The sequence below is a fragment of the Mustelus asterias genome, chromosome 12, assembly GCF_964213995.1.
Source record: "Mustelus asterias chromosome 12, sMusAst1.hap1.1, whole genome shotgun sequence".
Taxonomy (NCBI): Eukaryota; Metazoa; Chordata; class Chondrichthyes; order Carcharhiniformes; family Triakidae; genus Mustelus; species Mustelus asterias.
The window spans coordinates 16,163,445-16,182,722 of NC_135812.1; the positions used below are offsets into that span (position 1 = coordinate 16,163,445).

General features: G+C 46.7%; 1 protein-coding gene across 1 annotated transcript in view; it reads left to right on the forward strand.

Moving 5' to 3' along the window:
- LOC144501277 (TNF receptor-associated factor 4-like) overlaps positions 1-19,278 on the forward strand; it is a 122,142-nt gene that overhangs the window by 87,064 nt on the left and 15,800 nt on the right. The window contains exon 2 of the mRNA XM_078224831.1: positions 435-486. Within this exon, the coding sequence (XP_078080957.1) occupies positions 435-486 (52 nt within the window). The remainder of the gene's footprint in view (positions 1-434; positions 487-19,278) is intronic.

Consider the following 19,278-nt stretch of genomic DNA (forward strand, 5'->3'; position numbering starts at 1 on the left):
TAATAGAGAAGGAAAGGAGAGGGTGCAGAATATAGTGTTACAGTCAGGGTGGAGAGTAAGATAATATACTTGTGACACGAGTAAATAAACTTCCTATGATTTTGAATTGGTCTGATTACTAAGCAATTATAAAAGTGAGTGTTTCTTCTCTTTCCCGAACCCCATGGTGTGCTGAATTTCGAGTTAGGTTTGTGTACACTCCAAGAACATGAGTGTAATCTGCTGTGTAAAACGCGAGGGTGTGTATAAATACAGCATTATGTTAAAACAGAGAACCTGCCTCTAAATGTCTCATTAGTGCTAATGGTAAAATTGCCAAGGAAACGCTTGGAGGGACCAGAGATCTCCCTCCCTCCCATATTGGTTACATATTAAATTATTACTATTGCACGCTGCCTGTGCATTTACCAGTTCTTCTCTCTCTTTTGTTTCAGTGAGGGCGTGTTCAAATGTCCTGAAGACCAGCTTCCACTTGACTACGCAAAGGTAAGTGACCATCATAAATGCAAATTGCCCTTTTCCTCGCTGCAACTTTTACTTTTAGTTGCGCTAATTAGGCGGTCTGATTCACTGAGTGTAATTTGCTGTAATTCATCTGCGCGTTCTGCACAGCTCCCTGGTCTGCGAGGGCTGTTGTGTTACCTTGGGGGTCCTTTGCCTTTGTCATCCAGCTCTCCACAGCATTCAGCTGCTGCTCGGGTAATTGTTGTAATGAGCATGCCTTCGGGCCTCGCAATCATCTTTACCCTTTATTGTGCTGCTCACAAAGGACACTTTTTTTTTTACAGTCCTCTTCCTGGTTGGCTGTTTTGCTTTGTTGAATGAATTAAGCCGTCACGGTTTTTCTCCCATCTCTTCCCCACTCGAGTTTTCTCTGGTTCACCTTGTCTAAGTCCCTTTCGTGTGCTGCTAGAAGATGAGTAAATCATAGAAACCCTACAGTACAGAAAGAGGCCATTCGGCCCATCGAGTCTGCACCGACCACAATCCCACCCAGGCCGTATCCCCATATCCCTACAGATTTACCCGCTAATCCCTCTAACCTACACATCTCAGAACACTAAGGGCAATTTTTAGCATGGCCAATCAACCTAACCCGTACATCTTTGGACTGTGGGAGGAAACCGGAGCACCCGGAGGAAACCCACGCAGACACGAGGAGAATGTGCAAACTCCACACAGACAGTGACCCAAGCCAGGAATCGAACCCAGGTCCCTGGAGCTGTGAAGCAGCAGTGCTAACCACTGTGCTACCGTGCTGCCCATTAAAGCTTTTGCTGTGAGGCTGAATAGGCTTGACATCCCCTTTTCTATTTATTAGTGTCACAAGTCAGCTTACATTAACACTGCAATGAAGTTACTGTGAAAATCCCCTAGTCGCCACACTCCGGCGCCTGATTGGGTTCACTGAGGGGACATTTAGCATGGCCAATGCACCTAACCTTAGGGGCAGGCGATGGCCTCGTGATATTATCGCTGGACTATTAATCCAGAAACTCAGCTAATTCTCTAAGGACCTGGGTTCGAATCCCACTACGGCAGATAGTGGAATTTGAATTCAATAAAAATAAAAAAACAAAATCTGGAATTAAGAATCTACCGATGACCATGGAACCATTGTCAATTGTCGAAAAAACCCATCTGGTTCATTAATGTCCTTCAGGGAAGGAAATTTGCCATCCTTACCTGGTCTGGCCTACATGTGACTCCAGACCCACAGCGATGTGGTTGATTCTCAACTGCCTTCGAGCAACTAGGGATGGGCAATAAATGCTGGCCAGCCAGAGAAGCCGATGTCCCAAGAATGAATTTTTAAAAACCCAGCAAGTTTTAAGGCCTGTTCCTGTGCTGTAATTTTCTTTGGTAGGGGGTTTTAGTTCAGTCGGGCAGCATGGTCAGTGCAGGCTTGGAGGGCCGAAGGGTCTGTTCCTGTGCTGTAATTTTCTTTGTTCTTTCGGACTGTGGGAGGAAACTGGAGCACCCGGAGGAAACCCACAGGGAGAGCATGCAGACTCTGCACAGTCAGTGCCACAAGCCAGGAATCGAACTCGGGACCCTGGCACTGTGAGGCAGCAGTGCGAACCACTGTGCCACCGTGCCGCTCCAACCTTGCATGTATGCATTTACAAAAAGCGGTGGTCATTGAATAGCCGTTAAGAGCCAGTGCTTTCCCCCTCTCCACCCGGTTTCCCGATCCCCATTGTTCCACAACATCGAGGGCAATTAAGAGGACCCAACTTGGCACTGAGCAGGATTGAACCCTGGCATCTTCTGACCTGCGGAACCAACCGCACACATGACTGGTACAGTCACCCATTAGATTAAACCAGAAAACTCCGATGTTACTGCAACTCTTGTGTTTTATTGCTACTTTTGGGAGAACATGCCTTCCAATTTTTGGTGTTCTGTCTTGGCTGCTTGTGAGTTCCTTCATGTTACTGTGAGGGAGAGAAGGTGATGGCTGGGAGGAGCAAACGTCGTGAGAATAAAGACAGACTTGGGTGGGGGGGGGGCGGGGGTCAGAATATTGCCACTCTCCCAAGCTCCTCCAGGAACTGCTCAAGGTGTAACCAAGAGCAGATACTCACCACAAAGTGCATGCCAGTTTAAAATATTTATCTGATAGCCATCATCTTTCCAAATTTCTGTGGAAGCAATAATAAATCGAAATGGAGGAATTTTGACCAGAGATTTGGCCAATTTGACCAGAGATTGAGTGGGGCTAAAGAACAATTTACTTGAAAAGAATAGATTTTTTTCTTCACGTAATGTGACACATTTTTGTGTAGTTCTCAGCTATCCTGAAACATTCTATTAGCTCATGCGCAGTCGCAACACTTATTCAGGGTTTTATGCGTTGCCCCATAAATCCAGCTTGTTTACGAAATTTAAACAGTTGTTGTGACCAGGCTTTCAAACAATAATGCCCTTGATTATGGTCTCCCCCTGCCCTCCCCCCCCCCCCCCCCTTTTTTTTGTTTCATCAGCTGAGAGCTCACTAAATAGCATTTGACTTTTCAGCGAAAGAGCCCAGGCGCAACGTCTCTCTGAGCGATTTGTCCATGAAGAGAAATGGGCATCTGTCTTGGCGGTTTTGCAAAGGATTGCAAACACTATTTATTCTGAACTCGCCACTTGCTCTCGTCCAGTGTTACGGTGCCAAAAGAAACCTCAATTGAAATCACTTCTTCATTCATTCAGTCAGTAGCTTGAAAAAGTAGCGCAGTAAATGTGGCTATTTGTCAGTAAGCGCTCGGATACACTTTGTGATATTGCTTCCCTTCATCCATCTGAAATCCCAAAGCCGGGAGAGGTGTGGGGGATGCATCTTGTTATTTTTTGCACAGTTTTATTGATACAGATGGTTTTAATGGCCTCTTTCACCTCATCAATCTGCTGACATCAGAAGCAATTTCATTTCCGAAAACATTTGTTCCAGGAATAATTCTTATTGAAAATATTTTTAGATTGTAATCCTCGCCTGTGCAATTTTTAAAACTCTTGCCTCCCCCCCCACTGCTGTCCAAGCTGTAAATCTTTTGGCTTCCTCTCTCTTGTTTTAACTTTTCTGTTGGCTTTGAGGTAACGATGTCACAGTGGTTAGCACTGCTGCCTCACAGTGCCAGGGACCCAGGTTCAATTCCGGCCTCAGGTCATGGCCTGTGTGGAGTTTGCATGTTCCAGAGAACTGGAGTGTCTGTGTGGGTTTCCTCCGGGTGCTCTGGTTTCCTCCCACAAGTCCGAAAGATCTGCTGGTTAGATGCATTGGCCATGCTAAATTCTCCCTCGGTGTACCCGAACAGGCGCCGGAGTGTGGCGACTAGGGGATTTTCACAGTAACTTCATTGCAGTGTTAAAGTAAGCATACCTGTGACACAAATAAACTTAAACCTATGAGGAGAGAAACAGAGTTAATGTTTTGGATCTAAATGATCCTTCTGGGCATCACAACTGGACTTAGTGGTCCTGGATTAAGGAGTGGGGGTTACAAAGGAATATAGCAACAAGAATTGGCAATTTAGTCACTCAAGCCTGCACTGTCATTTATAATGAGATCCTGACCTCCATTTACCTGCCTTGGTTCCATATCACTTCATACTCTTGCCAACAAAGTCTTTTCAATCTTTGTTTTGAAGTTTTTAATTTGATCACCAGCATCAATAGCCTTCCACCAGATTTCCCCTACCCAGAAACAGAAACCACGACTGTTACTTTCTCTCTAGCTTGTAGGCCAGTGATGGGCAACCTCGGCGAGTGAGGGGACCACATCAGTGGCCCTCCTTCATCCCAGTGGGTCACAAGATTGAAATCGGGCTCGTTCACCAATCATGATCCCACGAATAAGATTAAATACATGTAACACACACTGAATATTTCATAACGAGTTATAGAAAATACTAATTTATTAATAGAACTATCAACTTCACATGGTAAAACCAAAATAAATATTTAATTTTTGATTGGATACAGAGGGAGCGGACGGCTCTCACACTCAATGTCAGCAATCAGCGCACATCTCACTTCACGTGTCCTTGCTTTATGTGCGTATCGCTTTAGTCAGGCGGTCCATCCAGCAACTAAATTGCCAACTCTTCTTTCTATGCATCCCTCACTCCTTACTCCCAAGAATATCAAGGCCAATTGTGATGTCCAGTCCTGATAACCGCTCAGAAGGATCATGGAGGGAAAAGGGAATAGTAGGGGGAAAGATCCTATGCAGACAGGAAACCAGCAGAATCTGGCAACCCTGCACATGGACAACAGTCAACAAAATGTCTTGTGGGCGACACTCAGGAATCTGATGGGCCACACATGTGTCCCCCAGGCTGCAGGTTGTCTACCACTGTGCAACCAATCCTTTCACCCAGTTGCGATCATCCAGCACGTTTCTTGACACAAATCGGATGCCACCTTCCCACCTCCGTGACAAACTGTTCCATCTTCAATTTTTCTCTCTAAAGCTGAGAGATCGCCGGGATTCTACCGCCCTGCCTGCCACAGAATTGGAGCTGGGGAGGGGCGGACAACGGAAATGTCTGTTGACCTCGAGTGGGATTTTCCGGCCTTGCTCGAGTGAGGCTGTAAAATCCCACCCGCTGTTGGGGAGGCGATGGCCTAGTGGCATTATCGCTGCACTCTTAATCCAGAAACACAGCTAATGTTCTGGGGACCTGGGTTCGAATCCCGCCTTGGCAGGTGGTGGAATTTGAATTCAATAAAAAAAATCTGGAATTAAGAATCTACTCACGACCAGGAAACCATTGACGATTGTCGGAAAAACCCATCTGGTTCACTAATGTCCTTTAGGGAAGGAAATCTGCTGTCCTTACCTGGTCTGGCCTACATGTTACTCCAGAGCCACAGCAATGTGATTGGCTCTCAACTGTCCTCCAAGGTCAACTAGGGATGGCCAATAAATGCTGACCAGCCAGCAACGCCCATGTCCCACGAATGAATAAAAAAAAGAATAATCTGTAATCGCATCATCTGAAAGTGGTCCAGTTCTGAGACCATCACAGCTGCTGTAGTAATCCTCGGCTGGTTTCAGAGAGGATAAAGTTAAAATTTATTTATTAGTATCACAAGAAGGCTTACATTAACACTGCAATGAAGTTACTGTGAAAATCCCCTAGTCGCTACACTCCGGCGCCTGTTTGGGTACACTGAGGGAGAATTTAGCATGGCCAATGCACGTCTTTGGACTGTGGGAGGAAACCGGAGCACCCGGAGGAAACCCACGCAGACACGGGGAGAATGTGAAAACTCCACATAGGTAGTGACCCAAGCCGGGAATTAAACCCGGGGTCCCTAGCGCTGTGAGGCAGCAGTGCTAACCCACTGTGCCACCAAGAATGATTAGCAGGGTTCCCTAATCCACAGAGGGTACTGCTAAGGTATGTGGCCAGGACAGGGGGTGCATCCAGCTGTGCTGCCCTCTCTAAGTAGTCACTGCTGTGCTGGGAGCTGGTATCTGGCCTGGTGCCTGACTTGCAATGAGTGGGCTTTGGGTATGGCTCCCGAGGGCTGGAGTTGCTCACGACACCGGCTAGGAGAGCACGAGCTGCTGCCTAATGAAGTGCTGGAGGTGGGAGTGGCGAGGAGAGTAAGTAGGAACCACATTAATGCGCCTGACTGGCTGGGCTCTTGGGTACACACAATTATCTTTGAAAGCTCCCACTGTGTCACTTTGCTCCCCCTGCTAGTGCTGTGTGCACTCTGTAACTCTGCACGATGAATAGGACGGCTTGTCATTCTGCTTTGTTTTTGCATCAAACGCATCCTTTTCCCCCGCACTTCCTTTCTGGCCCGGGATACATTTGTTCTTCCGTCCCTGGGGAGCAATAAGGTTTCTGTTTTGGGGGGAGGAGGCGGGGGGGGGGGGGGGGGGGGATGGTTTCCAATGTCGTTCAGCAGGGAAAAGCTGCAGCCAGTTTCAGTAAATGCTTTCGTGTTGCTTGGCTGAAGAAAGTGCTGCAACAGCAAACCTCCACCGGGGCCACAAATAGCTAGGAAATGAGGTAAAGGCGAACAGTCTGAGCGTGAGTGATGGGACTGTTCTTTCACATCAGATCTCTTGTGGAAAAAAAAAAGCTGCCTTTTGGTGCTTTTTTTCTCCCCCCACCAAGTCTTGACTCGCGTGAAACGGAAATCTGTCTGCTTATCCGCCCCGGTAGATGAGCTGCAAAATTGCTGAGTTTTTTTTCTCTTTTTGTTATTGCTGTGGCAGGGCCCAGCAGCCCCCGTGCTGTTGGCATGCACCTTAATTGGAAACCGTGCTGGGGCAAGATAATGATGAAAGGCTTCCAAGATGAAAAATGGCTTTGATCTCCGTTTTTGCCTTTTCCGAGCTTGCCTCTTGGTCTGCTGGGTATGGGGCATATCACTGCAGCAGCCCACCCTCCCTCCTCCCCCACAACCCCCCCCCCCCACACACATACGCACGCACACACACACCCCACCGCACCTAAAGGCTGCCTCATGGACCTCAACAGTGCTGTTCTAATTGTATCTTTCTTCAAGAAAAAAAATTGCATCTTTCGCAATGTCAGAATATCGCAACCAATTAAATATTTTTGATTTGATTTATTATTGTCACATGTATTAACATACAGTGAAAAGTTTCTTGCGCACTATACAGCCTTTGTAGCAGGGTCATTTTTGTAATGTGTGGAAAAGGGCATGGCAGGTCACCTGCAAACGTAGGCACTTTAGTCCCTCCAATCTCATGGGAGGCGGTGGCCTAGTGGTATTATCGCTAGACTATTAATCCAGAAGCTCAGCTAACGTTCTGGGGACCCGGGTTCCAATCCCGCCACGGCAGATGGTGGAATTTGAATTTGATTTAAAAATATCTGGAATTCAGGATCTACGGATGACTGTGAAATCGATTGTCGGAAAAACGCAACTGGTTCGCTAATGTCCTTTAGAATCTTAGAATCCCTACAGCACAGAAAGAGGCCATTCGGCCCATCGAGTCTGCACCGACCACAATCCCACCCAGGCCCTACCCCCACATATTTACCCACTAATCCCTCTAACCTACACATCCCAGGACACTGGCCAAGCTAAAATTGCCCTTAATCAACCTAACCCGCACATCTTTGGACTGTGGGAGGAAACCGGGGCACCCGGAGGAAACCCACGCAGACACGAGGAGAATGGGCAAACTCCACACAGACAGTGACCGAAGCCGGGAATCGAACCCAGGTCCCTGGAGCTGTGAAGCAGCAGTGCTAACCACTGTGCTACCGTGCCGCCCTAAGAAGGAAATCTGCCATCCTTACCTGGTCTGGCCTACATGTGACTCCAGAGCCAAGACAATGTAGTTGACTCTCAACTGCCCTCGGGCAACTAGGGATGGGCAATAAATGTTGGCCCAGCCAGCAAAGCCCACATCCCGTGAACAAATAAAAAAAATAAACTTGTTTTGCCCATCAATATCTGCAACCTTGCTCCAGACACCAACCATCGATTTCCTTTGTTACATCTGGTTGACACAAATCTATCGATCTCCAATCAATTGTTAATTTTGAATCTCGGATCACTGCCAGTTTGTGGGAGTGAATTCCAAACTTGTGCCACCCTTTCTATGATGAAGTGTTTCCTAATATCACGCCTTTGAAAGTTCTGGCTCTAACTTGACCATATCCCCGAGTTCTGGTCTTCCCAATCGACAGAAATGTTTCCCCTAATCGGCACGGTGGCACAGTGGTTAGCGCTGCTGCCTCTCAGCGCCGGGGACCCGGGTTCAATTCCGGCCTCGGGTCACTGTCTGTGTGGAGTTTGCACGTTCTCCCCGTGTCTGCGTGGGTTTCCTCCGGGTGCTCCGGTTTCCTCCCACACTCCAAACGACATGCTGATTGGGTGTATTGGTCATGCTAAATTGGCCCTTAGTGTCAGGGGGGATTTTCAGGGTAAATATGTGGGGTTACGGGGATACGGCCTGGGTGGGATTGTTGTTAGTGCAGGCTCAATGGACCGAATGGCCTCCTGTACTGTGGTGATTCTATCCATTCACCTTGATATCTTGAAAACTGATTAAATCATCCCCATACCTTCTAAATTCAAGAAAAAGCCACCCCAGTTTGTCTGATACCCGCTTGTGGCTTAATTCCTGGAGTCCAAGAATGGGAACTCTCTCTCGATCTTTTCCATTCACTGTCTGAAGGACAGTCCTCCTCCGATCATGCATTGTCCCCTCCAAATAGTGCACTTAATCTGGTTTTAATAATTGACTGGGGGGGGGAGGACCCACGATATTGCCATGGGAACACCCATTTAGTCCAGCAGCTGGGATTCATAGCTCATCCCAAATGATGCAGCGCCTTCAACAATGCAGCACTCCCTCAATAAGTCACTGACATCAATATAAACTTATATCCCAAAAGCCTGTCTGGGCCTTAAACCCAAGGCCTTCTGACTTGGCAGGAGTGTTGAGTGGAGTTCACACGTTCCTTAGACAACCTGAGCAAAAACCAACCAATCTTTTCCTAGAGGAACAGGTGAAGGCCATTCAGCCCATTAAGCCTGTTCTACCATCCAGTGAGATCTATCTTATCTCAGCTGTTTTATTCAATCATGGGATATGCATGTGGCTGGCTGGGCCAGCATTTGTTGCCCATTCCTAATTGCTGTTGGATTGAGTGGCTTGCTAGGTCATTTCAGAGGGCATTTGAAGAGTCAACCACATTGCTGAGGATCTGGAGTCACATATAGGCCAGACCAGGTAAGGGTGGCAGATTTCCTTCCCTAGAGGACATTAGTGAACCAGATGAGCTTTGATGGCAATCGACAATGGTTTCATGGTCATCATTAGATTTTTAATTCCAGATATTTTTGATTCAAATTCAAATTTCACAAATCTGCTGTGGCGGGATTCGAACCCGGGTCCGCAGAGCATTACCCCTGGTCTCTGGACTCTGCAGTGCCGCTAGGCCACTATCTCCCTCAACCATTTTCCATGACATTCTTACCAAATCTGAGAAACTGTCTCTCCACTGACTTTTTGAGAGTAAGAATTCTAGGTTTTTTTGCTTTAATTTGCTTGAAAGATTAGAGGAGAACATTTTTTTCCTCAGTAGAGTCTGGGACCTGTGCTTGTTGCTGCAGCTTCTTTTGCCATCTTGACGCCATCGCACCCTCCAAACTCCCTCTGGCTTCTTTTGTGAATGTTCTGTTTTACACTCTCCCCATTTCCACGGTGAAATGTTGATCCCGACCAAAGCATTCAAATCGCTGGACTAAAGGTGCATTGTGAGTCAGCGTTGAACTGTGGACAATATAGGGGCTTTCATCGGCAGCCAAGTTAGGAAACACACACACACACAACGCTGGAACCTACTACAACCAGTATAAATAAAACCATCGCAGCACGCTTTAGAATTGAGCACAAATAGCATAAATAAATCCTTTTCCGCTGCCAACACTTCCTTTCAATTTTCTGATTCATTCCGAGGGGATTCTTCACCGATTGTACCCAATCCCTCTACTTGACTCTTAAATAACAGGCAGCTCTATTCAAATAAGCGTCCAGGTTCTGAATCTCCCTTGCTTTCCGCAACCACTGCTTTGCCTTTTGGAGTAAGTGACATGGGTTTTGAAGCTGCCCTGGGCTGTGCTTCACGCTGGAGGTGAATTGTACCATCACGGGGTAGGGGGGGATCAGTACCCCTCCCTTTAACAGCCAGTCCAGTTCTGTGTGTGGCGAATATTGTAACTTTTTGGGGTGCTGAGGGGCCTCCTGAGATTGAACTGATGCCAGGGATGGGGAGGCAACTGAGGCATACGAGAGCTTTTTTCCTCATTCTGAAACGTTGGCACAATTACATTTCCACAGCTTAGTTGAAAGCCCTCCTTTCTAATTCCCTTTTCGCTTGCCTTTCCCCCCAGCCTGAGGGATCATTCATCTAAAAGTCAGATGGGGGTCGCATTGTATCAATTGAATTGTGGTAAAGGTGACTTGTTTTTGTTTGAAGCAAGTATGGCTGTGAGGGCCTGAGATGGATCTTCTTATCCCACCACCCCATGTACAAAATAATAACACAGCAAATATCCTGGACACTGACTTCGATTTGATTTATTAGTGTCACATAGAATTGTAGACTCACTAGAGTGCAGAAAGAGGCCATTTGGCCCACCGAGTCTGCACCGACTATTACCCAGGTTTACCCAGTAATCCCACTAACCGAAGGGGCAATTTATCATGGCCAATCTTTGGAGTGTGAGAGGAAACCGGAGCACCCGGCGAAAGCCCACGCAGACATGGGGAGAACGTGCAAACTCTACACCGAGAATCACCCTGGCGCTGTGAGGCAACAGTGCTAACTTATTGGGATGCAGTGAAAAGTATTGCTTCTTGCGCCAAACAGACATAACATACCATTCATAGAGTCTGTAGGGGAGAAGGAAAAGAGAGGGTGCAGAATGTTACAGTCACAGCTGGGGTGTAGAACACAATTAAAGTTTAAAAGAGTAAGAGGACAGTTTTAAGAGCATAGAATGAGAGTAACGGCACAGTGGCACAGTTGTTAGCACTGCTGCCTCACACCGCCAGGGACCCAGGTTCGATTCTCGGCTTGGGTCACTGTTTGTGTGAAGTCTGCACATTCTCCCCATGTCTGCGTGGGTTTCCTCCAGGTGCTCCGGTTTCCTCCCATACTCCAAAGGTGTTCGGATTGGGTAGATTGGCCATGGTAAATTGACCCGAGTGTCAGGGGAAGTAGTAGGGTAAATACATGGGGTTATGGGGACAGGGCCTGGGTGGGATTGTGGTCGGTGCAGACTCTATGAGCCAAATAGCCTCCTTCTGCACTTAAGGGATTCTATGATAGAACAGGGGAGTGGGTGGAAAACAGCTAATATCCTGGGAACTAACAGCGGGGGCGGATGGGGGTTGTGGTGGGAATTATCTTCCTTACTGCCCGGGCTGGGATATCGAATAGATTGAACTCTTGTGCAGTGCAGTGTATCAGCAAGGCTTGCAGAGGGTTAATAAAGTTTACCTTACAACTTGAGCTGCTGAATGTAGGATGAGTGTAAGCCAGGGTGGAGCATTAGTGCCAACATCTTGAGCCAAGTGGCTTGTTTCTGCGTTGTACACTCCATGCGCGGTTAAGAGCCCCGGGGCTTTTGGGTTTGGTTGCAAGAACGCAGCTGTGGTATATCGTTGGTGCTGCAAATACTCTCCACTGCCCTCATCGCACAATGTACGGTGTGCCCCCACACTCCCCGGATAGTCAGCACTGCAATAACTTTTTTAAAATGTTCTTTTGTTCCACATCAATGAATACACAACTGGTAGACAAATGTATTCCACTCTGCAGCACTGTGTGGCTGCAGTCCAGAGAGTGGATGAATGTCGCTCTCAGAGACTCCTACCACCTGCCTTGGGAACCAGTGACGGGTAGACATTCTTTGAGGGGGGGAATCGGAACCCACATGACCTGTGGCCAAACACAGCAGATTCATTGGAGCGTCGCTGCCAATGATGTCTTTTTAGAATTGTGCAGCTTTGAATTTATGTCTGGCTGTTATTTTAGTTTCATCTCCAGTTAGTTTATGCCAAGCGATGGCACGGTGGTTAGCACTGCTGCCTCACAGCGCCAGGGACCCGGGTTCAATTCCAGCCTTGGGTCACTGTCTGTGCGGAGTTTGCACGCTCTTCCCATGTCTGTGTGGGTTTCCTCCGGGTGCTCTGGTTTCCTCCCACACTCCAAATATGTGCAGGTTACGTTGATTGGCCGTGTTAAATTGACCCTAGTGTCAGGGAGATTAGCAGGGTAAATATGTGGGGTTATGGCGATAGGTCCATATTCGATTGGACCTATTCGATTGGCGATAGGTCCAATCGAATATGGACCCATTGTGGTGGGTCCATGTTCGATGGACCAAATGGCCTCCTTCTGCACTGCAGGGATTCTATTCAAGATGTCAAGGGTTCCTATTGTGTGATGAAGATAAAGTTTGTTCATTCGTTTCACAAGTAGACTTACATTAACACTGCAATGAAGTTACTGTGCAAATCCCCTTGTTGCCACATTACAGCTGTTGGACTAGAGTCATATATGGGACAGTCAGAGTAAGGATGGTGGATTTCCTTTCATAAAGGGCATTAATGAACCAGAATGGTTTTTAATGACAATTAGGGAGTTTCATCTAATTGAATATAAATTAACTTCTGAATTAAGGGTGGCACGGTGACACAGTGGTTAGTGCTGCTACCTCACAGCACCAGGGACCCGGCTTCAATTCCGGCTTTGGGTGACTGGCTGTGTGGAGTTTGCACGTTCTCCCCGTGTTTGCGTGGGTTTCCTCCGGGTGCTCTGTTTTCCTCCCACAGTCCAAAGATGTGCAGGTTAGGTGGATTGGCCATGCTAAATTGACTCTTGGTGTCCAAAGATGTGCAGGTTAGGTGGGTTGACCATGCCAAATTGTCCCTTAGTGTCAGGGGGATTAGTGGTGTAGATGCGCAGGGTTAGGGCCTGGGTGGGATTGTTGTCGGTGCAGGCTCGATGGGCCGAATGGCCTCCTTCTGCACTGAAGAGATTTTACGATTCTAATTGCCGTTAATATTGAAGTTGCTTTGTTGACTAGCTAGGTGTATCTGAACGAGGTGAGAAAGCTCCTGCTTGGTGAGTGAAGCCGTTCTTTGGCATGACCCTCGAGTTCTAATATCTGTCAAAGCTTTGATTTATTTCCCTTCAGTCTCAATCATGTACAGAACTGGTAATTCAGACCAACTGTTCTGGCCTTGTTACAATAACTTCAGGGACCGTGCACTGACTTTACAGATTTACATCATGCGTTATATCGGTAAAAAGTTTTAACTGGCACCAGGTTCAAATCTATTTTGGATTTGATTCAGTCAGAGTCCTGTCCGCTCCCTGAACCAAACTGTGATTAATCAGCAGGACCTGAATTTCAACGATTTTCCAAGTGTTTGTATTCCAAAAGTACAGCATGAATTTGGGATTGAGTTTGGAGTTCCAAGCACGCACCATGATTTTTACTTGTTGATCTTTCTCTCCTAACCCCAGTTGATGCATCATTTATCAGGGCAGCATTTGTTCGAATTGGAGCAGAACATTTAGTCTTTTGAATATCGCTCTGCGCTGCAGAATTCGATTCATTTTTAAATACAAGATTTCTGGTGTATTAAAGAAACAAGGGCAATGGTACATGTTCCAGAGTTGTCCCTCTTACCTTGCTTCTTGATCGTAGTTGCAGACGGTTCTCTTAACACAAGATTAGTTATGAATATTTTAAGAGCAATAAATCTACTCTTCAGGTTGACCTTGGCATTTTCATCAGCTGATTAGTGGTTATTAAAATAATGTGATGCCCCATCAAATGTCCCTCATGTAGACTTTAACCTGGTTACTGTCCTCACGTTTCTGACAGCTTTGCCAACATTTTAATTCTCTGCGTCTCTCCTTGTGTCACTGGGAGTAAAGGGGACTTGTGTTGCAGTGCCATCTCTCCGGCAATACCAACCTGTTGCCTTACGCATTTGACTGGCGAGGCCACAGAGTGGTGCGAAAGCATGACCGGGTGCATTGCTGCACCGTTTTAGACCGGGTGCGTTGCGGCGCCGGTTTGGACCGGGTTCAATCCCCGGCCTGTGCTGCACATATATAGCCCCAGTTTACCGAATTGTCGCTGTGGTCCTAGCCGATCTTTACTGGATGATTCTTGCTGGAACAGTGGAGGACTTCTGATGAGCACAGGATCTAGCTCAGCAGTGACGGCTCTGTGCAGGAATATTCTTTTCACACTACCAAACCTCACATGCAAGCTTAGATAGGCAAAGTAGCATGTACTGATCACACATCTTGATCAATTGGGCCAGTGGGCCGATGAATGGCAGATGGAGTTTAATTTAGATAAATGTGATGTGATGCATTTTGGTAGATTGAATCGGGGCAGGATCTACTCAGTTAATGGTAGGGCGTTGGGGAGTGTTATGGAACAAAGAGATCTAGGAGTACAGGCTCATAGCTCCTTGAACGTGGAGTCACAGGTGGACAGAGTGGTGAAGAAGGCATTTAGCTTGCTTGGTTTCATTGGTCAGAACATTGAATACAGGATTTGGGACGTCTTGTTGAAGTTGTACAAGACATTGGTACGGTCACACTTGGAATACTGTGTATAGTTCTGGTCACCCTATTATAGAAAGGATATTATTAAACTAGAAAGAGTGCAGAAGAGATTTATTCGGATGCTATCGGGACTTGATGGTTTGAGTTATAAGGAGAGGCTGGATAGACTGGGACTCTTTTCCCTGGAGTGTAGGAGGCTGAGGGGTGATCTTACAGAGGTCTATAAAATAATGTGGGGCATAGATAAGGTAGATAGTCAATATCTTTTCCCAAAGATAGGGGAGTCTAAAACTAGAGGGCATAGCTTTGAGAGGAGCGATACAAAAGAGTTCAAAGGGGCAATTTTTTCACAGAGGGTGGTGAGTGTCTAGAACAAGCTGCCAGAGGCATTCAGGACATTCCAGAGGTTGGTACAATTTGTCTTTTAAAAAGCATTTAGACAGATGGGTACGGTTGGTATAGAGGGATATGTGCCAAACACGGGCAATTGGGGCTACCTTTGTGGTTAAAAACTGGGTGGCATGGACAAGTTGGGCCGAAGGGCCTGTTTCCATGCTGTAAGGGCCTGTTTCCTCTACTGGTGGGCCATGCCAAAGAGACAAAGGAAGGTTGTGACTGAGGAGAGATGCATTGTTCGCATTCTTAAAGGGTCTCTCTGTGTTGGGCTGAATATCTGTAAACAGCCGTAAACATTGATCAGCACTGTAACCTCTCCAAGATTTTAACAAATCATTAACAATTTGGACGTTCCACCCGTCAGTGGGGGCGACTTAAAATTGACGTTGCTGCAGGTACTCTCACTCACACCGCATCGCACAGGCAGCATTTAACAATTCAGAGGTGAAGAAAAGAGTGGAGACAAAGGATCTTGAAGGGGTAGAAAGGATACATTTCACATTGCAGTTACCATAAATGAGAGTTATTCACTGTCTGCTCATTATTCGGAGCTGTTGCGTGCTTGTGGGTTGCCCTCAGCAATGCGCTAACCTTTTGCACTGTGCAGTGACGATGCTGTTCTAATCCTGTAAGTCCTCGCCACCGTCACACTGAGCTATTGACTTGTAATGAAGGGTAACCAAGTGGGCCTCCCACTCGTCCTTGGCACAAGAGTTGCCAGCCCACCAGGATTGAACTGGAGTCTCCAGTAATTGAAGATTAATTTTCAGGGCATTGCTGCAAGCAACATAGGAGAAGAATCAGTGGAGAATTAAAAACAACTTTCTTTTTTTCCCTTTGAACTCTGCTGTTTTGGCAATTATCAAAATATTGGGAGTTGTGAAAAACTGTTTGGTCATTTAACTTGGGTCATTGAAGGACTTCTTGCTTTCCATTTAGAACATAGAACATAGAACAGTACAGCACAGAACAGGCCCTTCGGCCCACGATGTTGTGCCGACCTTCATCTGAAACCAAGATCAAGCTATCCCACTCCCTACCATCCTGGTGTGCTCCATGTGCCTATCCAATAACCGCTTAAATGTTCCTAAAGTGTCTGACTCCACTATCACTGCAGGCAGTCCATTCCACACCCCAACCACTCTCTGCGTGAAGAACCTACCTCTGATATCCTTCCTATATCTCCCACCATGAACCCTATAGTTATGCCCCCTCGTAATAGCTCCATCCACCCGAGGAAATAGTCTTTGAACGTTCACTCGATCTATCCCCTTCATCATTTTATAAACCTCTATTAAGTCTCCCCTCAATCTCCTCCGCTCCAGAGAGAACAGCCCCAGCTCCCTCAACCTTTCCTCATAAGACCGACACTCCAAACCAGGCAGCATCCTGGTAAATCTCCTCTGCACTCTTTCCAGCGCTTCCACATCCTTCTTATAGTGAGGTGACCAGAACTGCACGCAATATTCCAAATGCGGTCTCACCAAGGTCCTGGGATGATGGTGAACATGAACATTTTAAACTACTTGTCTAGCTTGTGAGGATGGACAAGTTCATAGAAACCCTACAGTGCAGAAGAGGCCTTTCGGTCCATCAGGTCTGCACCCACTCTCCGACAGAACATCTTACCCAGGCTCTATCCCCATAACCCAACATATTTACCCCATTAATTCCCCTAACCTATCCATCTTGGGACACTAAAGGACAATTTAGCATGTCCAATACACCTAACTTGCACATCTTTGGAGTGTGGGAGGAAACTGGAGCACCCGGAGGAAACCCACGCAGACACGGGGAGAACGTGTAAACTCCACACAGTCACCCAAGGCGGGAATTGAACCCGGGTCCCTGGCGCTGTGAGGCAGCAGGGCTAACCACTGTGCCACGCCAATGAAGACAAGAGATCATGCGATGAAACCTCTAGGAATATGTCCAGCCGCAATTGTCAGCCTTGTCTCTGCATGCTGGGATAACCCCATCGCTTGACAACAATTCTCATCTTCTGTCACTGGGGAGAAAAGACGAGGAGAGAAATATTTTGAGTGGAAATACTACTCTGTGATAAGAAAACCGCGACATTGGTAAAAGCAAAACACAAGGAAAGGACGACCACTTCCTGCTATTGTCTGGGTCATGTCGAGAAGGCAAATCCCAAAATATTCATGTTGAATATTGTGAGGTGGTATAGTGTCCTCGCTCACCTTCAATATCTTGTGGTTATTTTCAGAATTGCATATTTAGAGCCACTAAACATTGGATTAGTCTTGACAGATCTTTGACGTTCTAAATTCAGCCAGTTAAAGCTCTGTAGGAAAGGGAGAGGCTATTCGGCCCATTGTGCTTTCAGCTGTCCCAATCGTCTGTCCTCTGCTCTCACTCTCTTTCTAAATTGCTCCCTTGTTTGAGTAGTTGCCTTTTCTGAAAAGCTGCTCGAATCTGAATGCAGCACGTTAATCTGGCAAGACATTTCAATGTCCCAACAATCCTCTGTGTCTCCAAAGTGGTATCTTTGTGAACTCTCCCCGTTGCTATTTCTGTGATCCTCACGTATGTGCTCCATCTGTTCCATTTGCCCCAAGGGGGAAATTCACAAATCCTACTCTGGTATAATGCAGTAGTCTTGTGTTTAAACACTAAATTTAAGCTAGCCTGAATTTACCATTTGATTTTTCAATTCACCGGGAGCAAAGGCCAGTAAACCTTCCTATTTCTGTTGAATTTAAAGCCCACCCAGTTGTGTGTTTGAAATTCTTTGCACCGTTTTTCAGTGCCTATTTTTGCCGCTAAATGATTCCAGAGCCCTTGTACCTTGTATTTGTGTATTTCCTCCGCCTTGCTTCCAGCGGCCTTGCTGTTAACCTGATTGCACTGACATTTAGTACCTATCTCGTTTGAATTTGTAATTAAAAATAGCAGCTCAGACGCGCATACAATAAACCATAATTCATCATAATGGCAAGATTGCCAAATCATCACAGCTCAGTTTTCAAATGACTTTTTATTTATAACATGGGGAGCACCAATGGAAATATCAAGTTGAAGGACATTATTTGCAGCAAGTAGGGGTGATCTCCAGAAATGCAGCAGGGTGTCTCAATCCTATCGCTGGGATGTGAGTGCGCCCATTGAAAGCCACAGCTCCTGACGCGCGATCCTGGGCACGCCAATAGATTCAAGGTGTGTCGGCACTTGGGGTTTCCCCTGCATGGTGATCACAGCAACGCACGTCACAGGCAAACCAGGAGTCTCTCCTCACGGCAGTTGGATGGATCTCAGCTGCCAGGAACACACAGCCAGGCAAGCTTCTTGGTGGAATGTGAATCGTCAGACTGAGGGGCAAGTCCAACTTTCATGTAACAGCTGATCTGCACATTTACTACACGTGGCAGAGGGTTTAAAAACATTGGCACTGCAACACGACATAACTGTTTCAATTAACCTGTGTATGCGTCCGTGTGTGTGTGTGTGTGTGTGTGTGTGGGGAGACATGATTACCTATTGGCTGGGCAGGCAGCACGCAGTGAGATGGCCCTGTTATTTATATGACATCTGGAACACGGTCACTGGCTTTCAGCCGAGAATAAAATATGTCCGAGATAAAAGCAAAATAGTGCGGATGCTGGAAGCTGAAACAAAAACAGAAAATGCTGGAAAATCTCAGCAGGTCTGGCAGCGTCTGTGGGGAGAGAATAGAGCTAATGTCCCGAGTCTGGATGACCCTTCCTCAGAGCCCAGCTCTGACGAAGGGTCATCGGGACTCGAAACGTTGGCTCTATTCTCTCCCCACAGATGCTGTCAGACTTGCTGAGATTTTCCAGCACTTCCTGTTTTTGAATAAAATTTGTCCGCTGCTCGAATCTCTCGTATCAAAACACTTCTTTTTAAAATAAAGTCTGCAAAAAAAGCTGATGCCATAATTGTCCCACTCTGAAGGTCTCTTATCTGTTTTGCAGTCGGAGCATAACATGAACCTGCATTTGTATAGCACCTGTAATGTAGTAAAACATTCTAAGGTGCTTCGCAGGGTTATTTTAATTTCCATATTCATATTTTTAAAAGATTATTTTCTGAAGCATAAAGAAATATCTTGTGTTTGCATTTGGCAGCCCAGTTGTGCAGGGCACGGTAGCACAGTGATTAGCACTGCTGCCTCACAATGCTAGGGACCCGGGTTCAATTCCCAGCTGGGGTCACTGCCTGTGCAGAGTCTGCACGTTCTCCCCGTGTCTGCGTAGGTTTTCTCCTGGTGCCCCAGTTTTCTCCTACACTCCAAAGATGTGCAGGT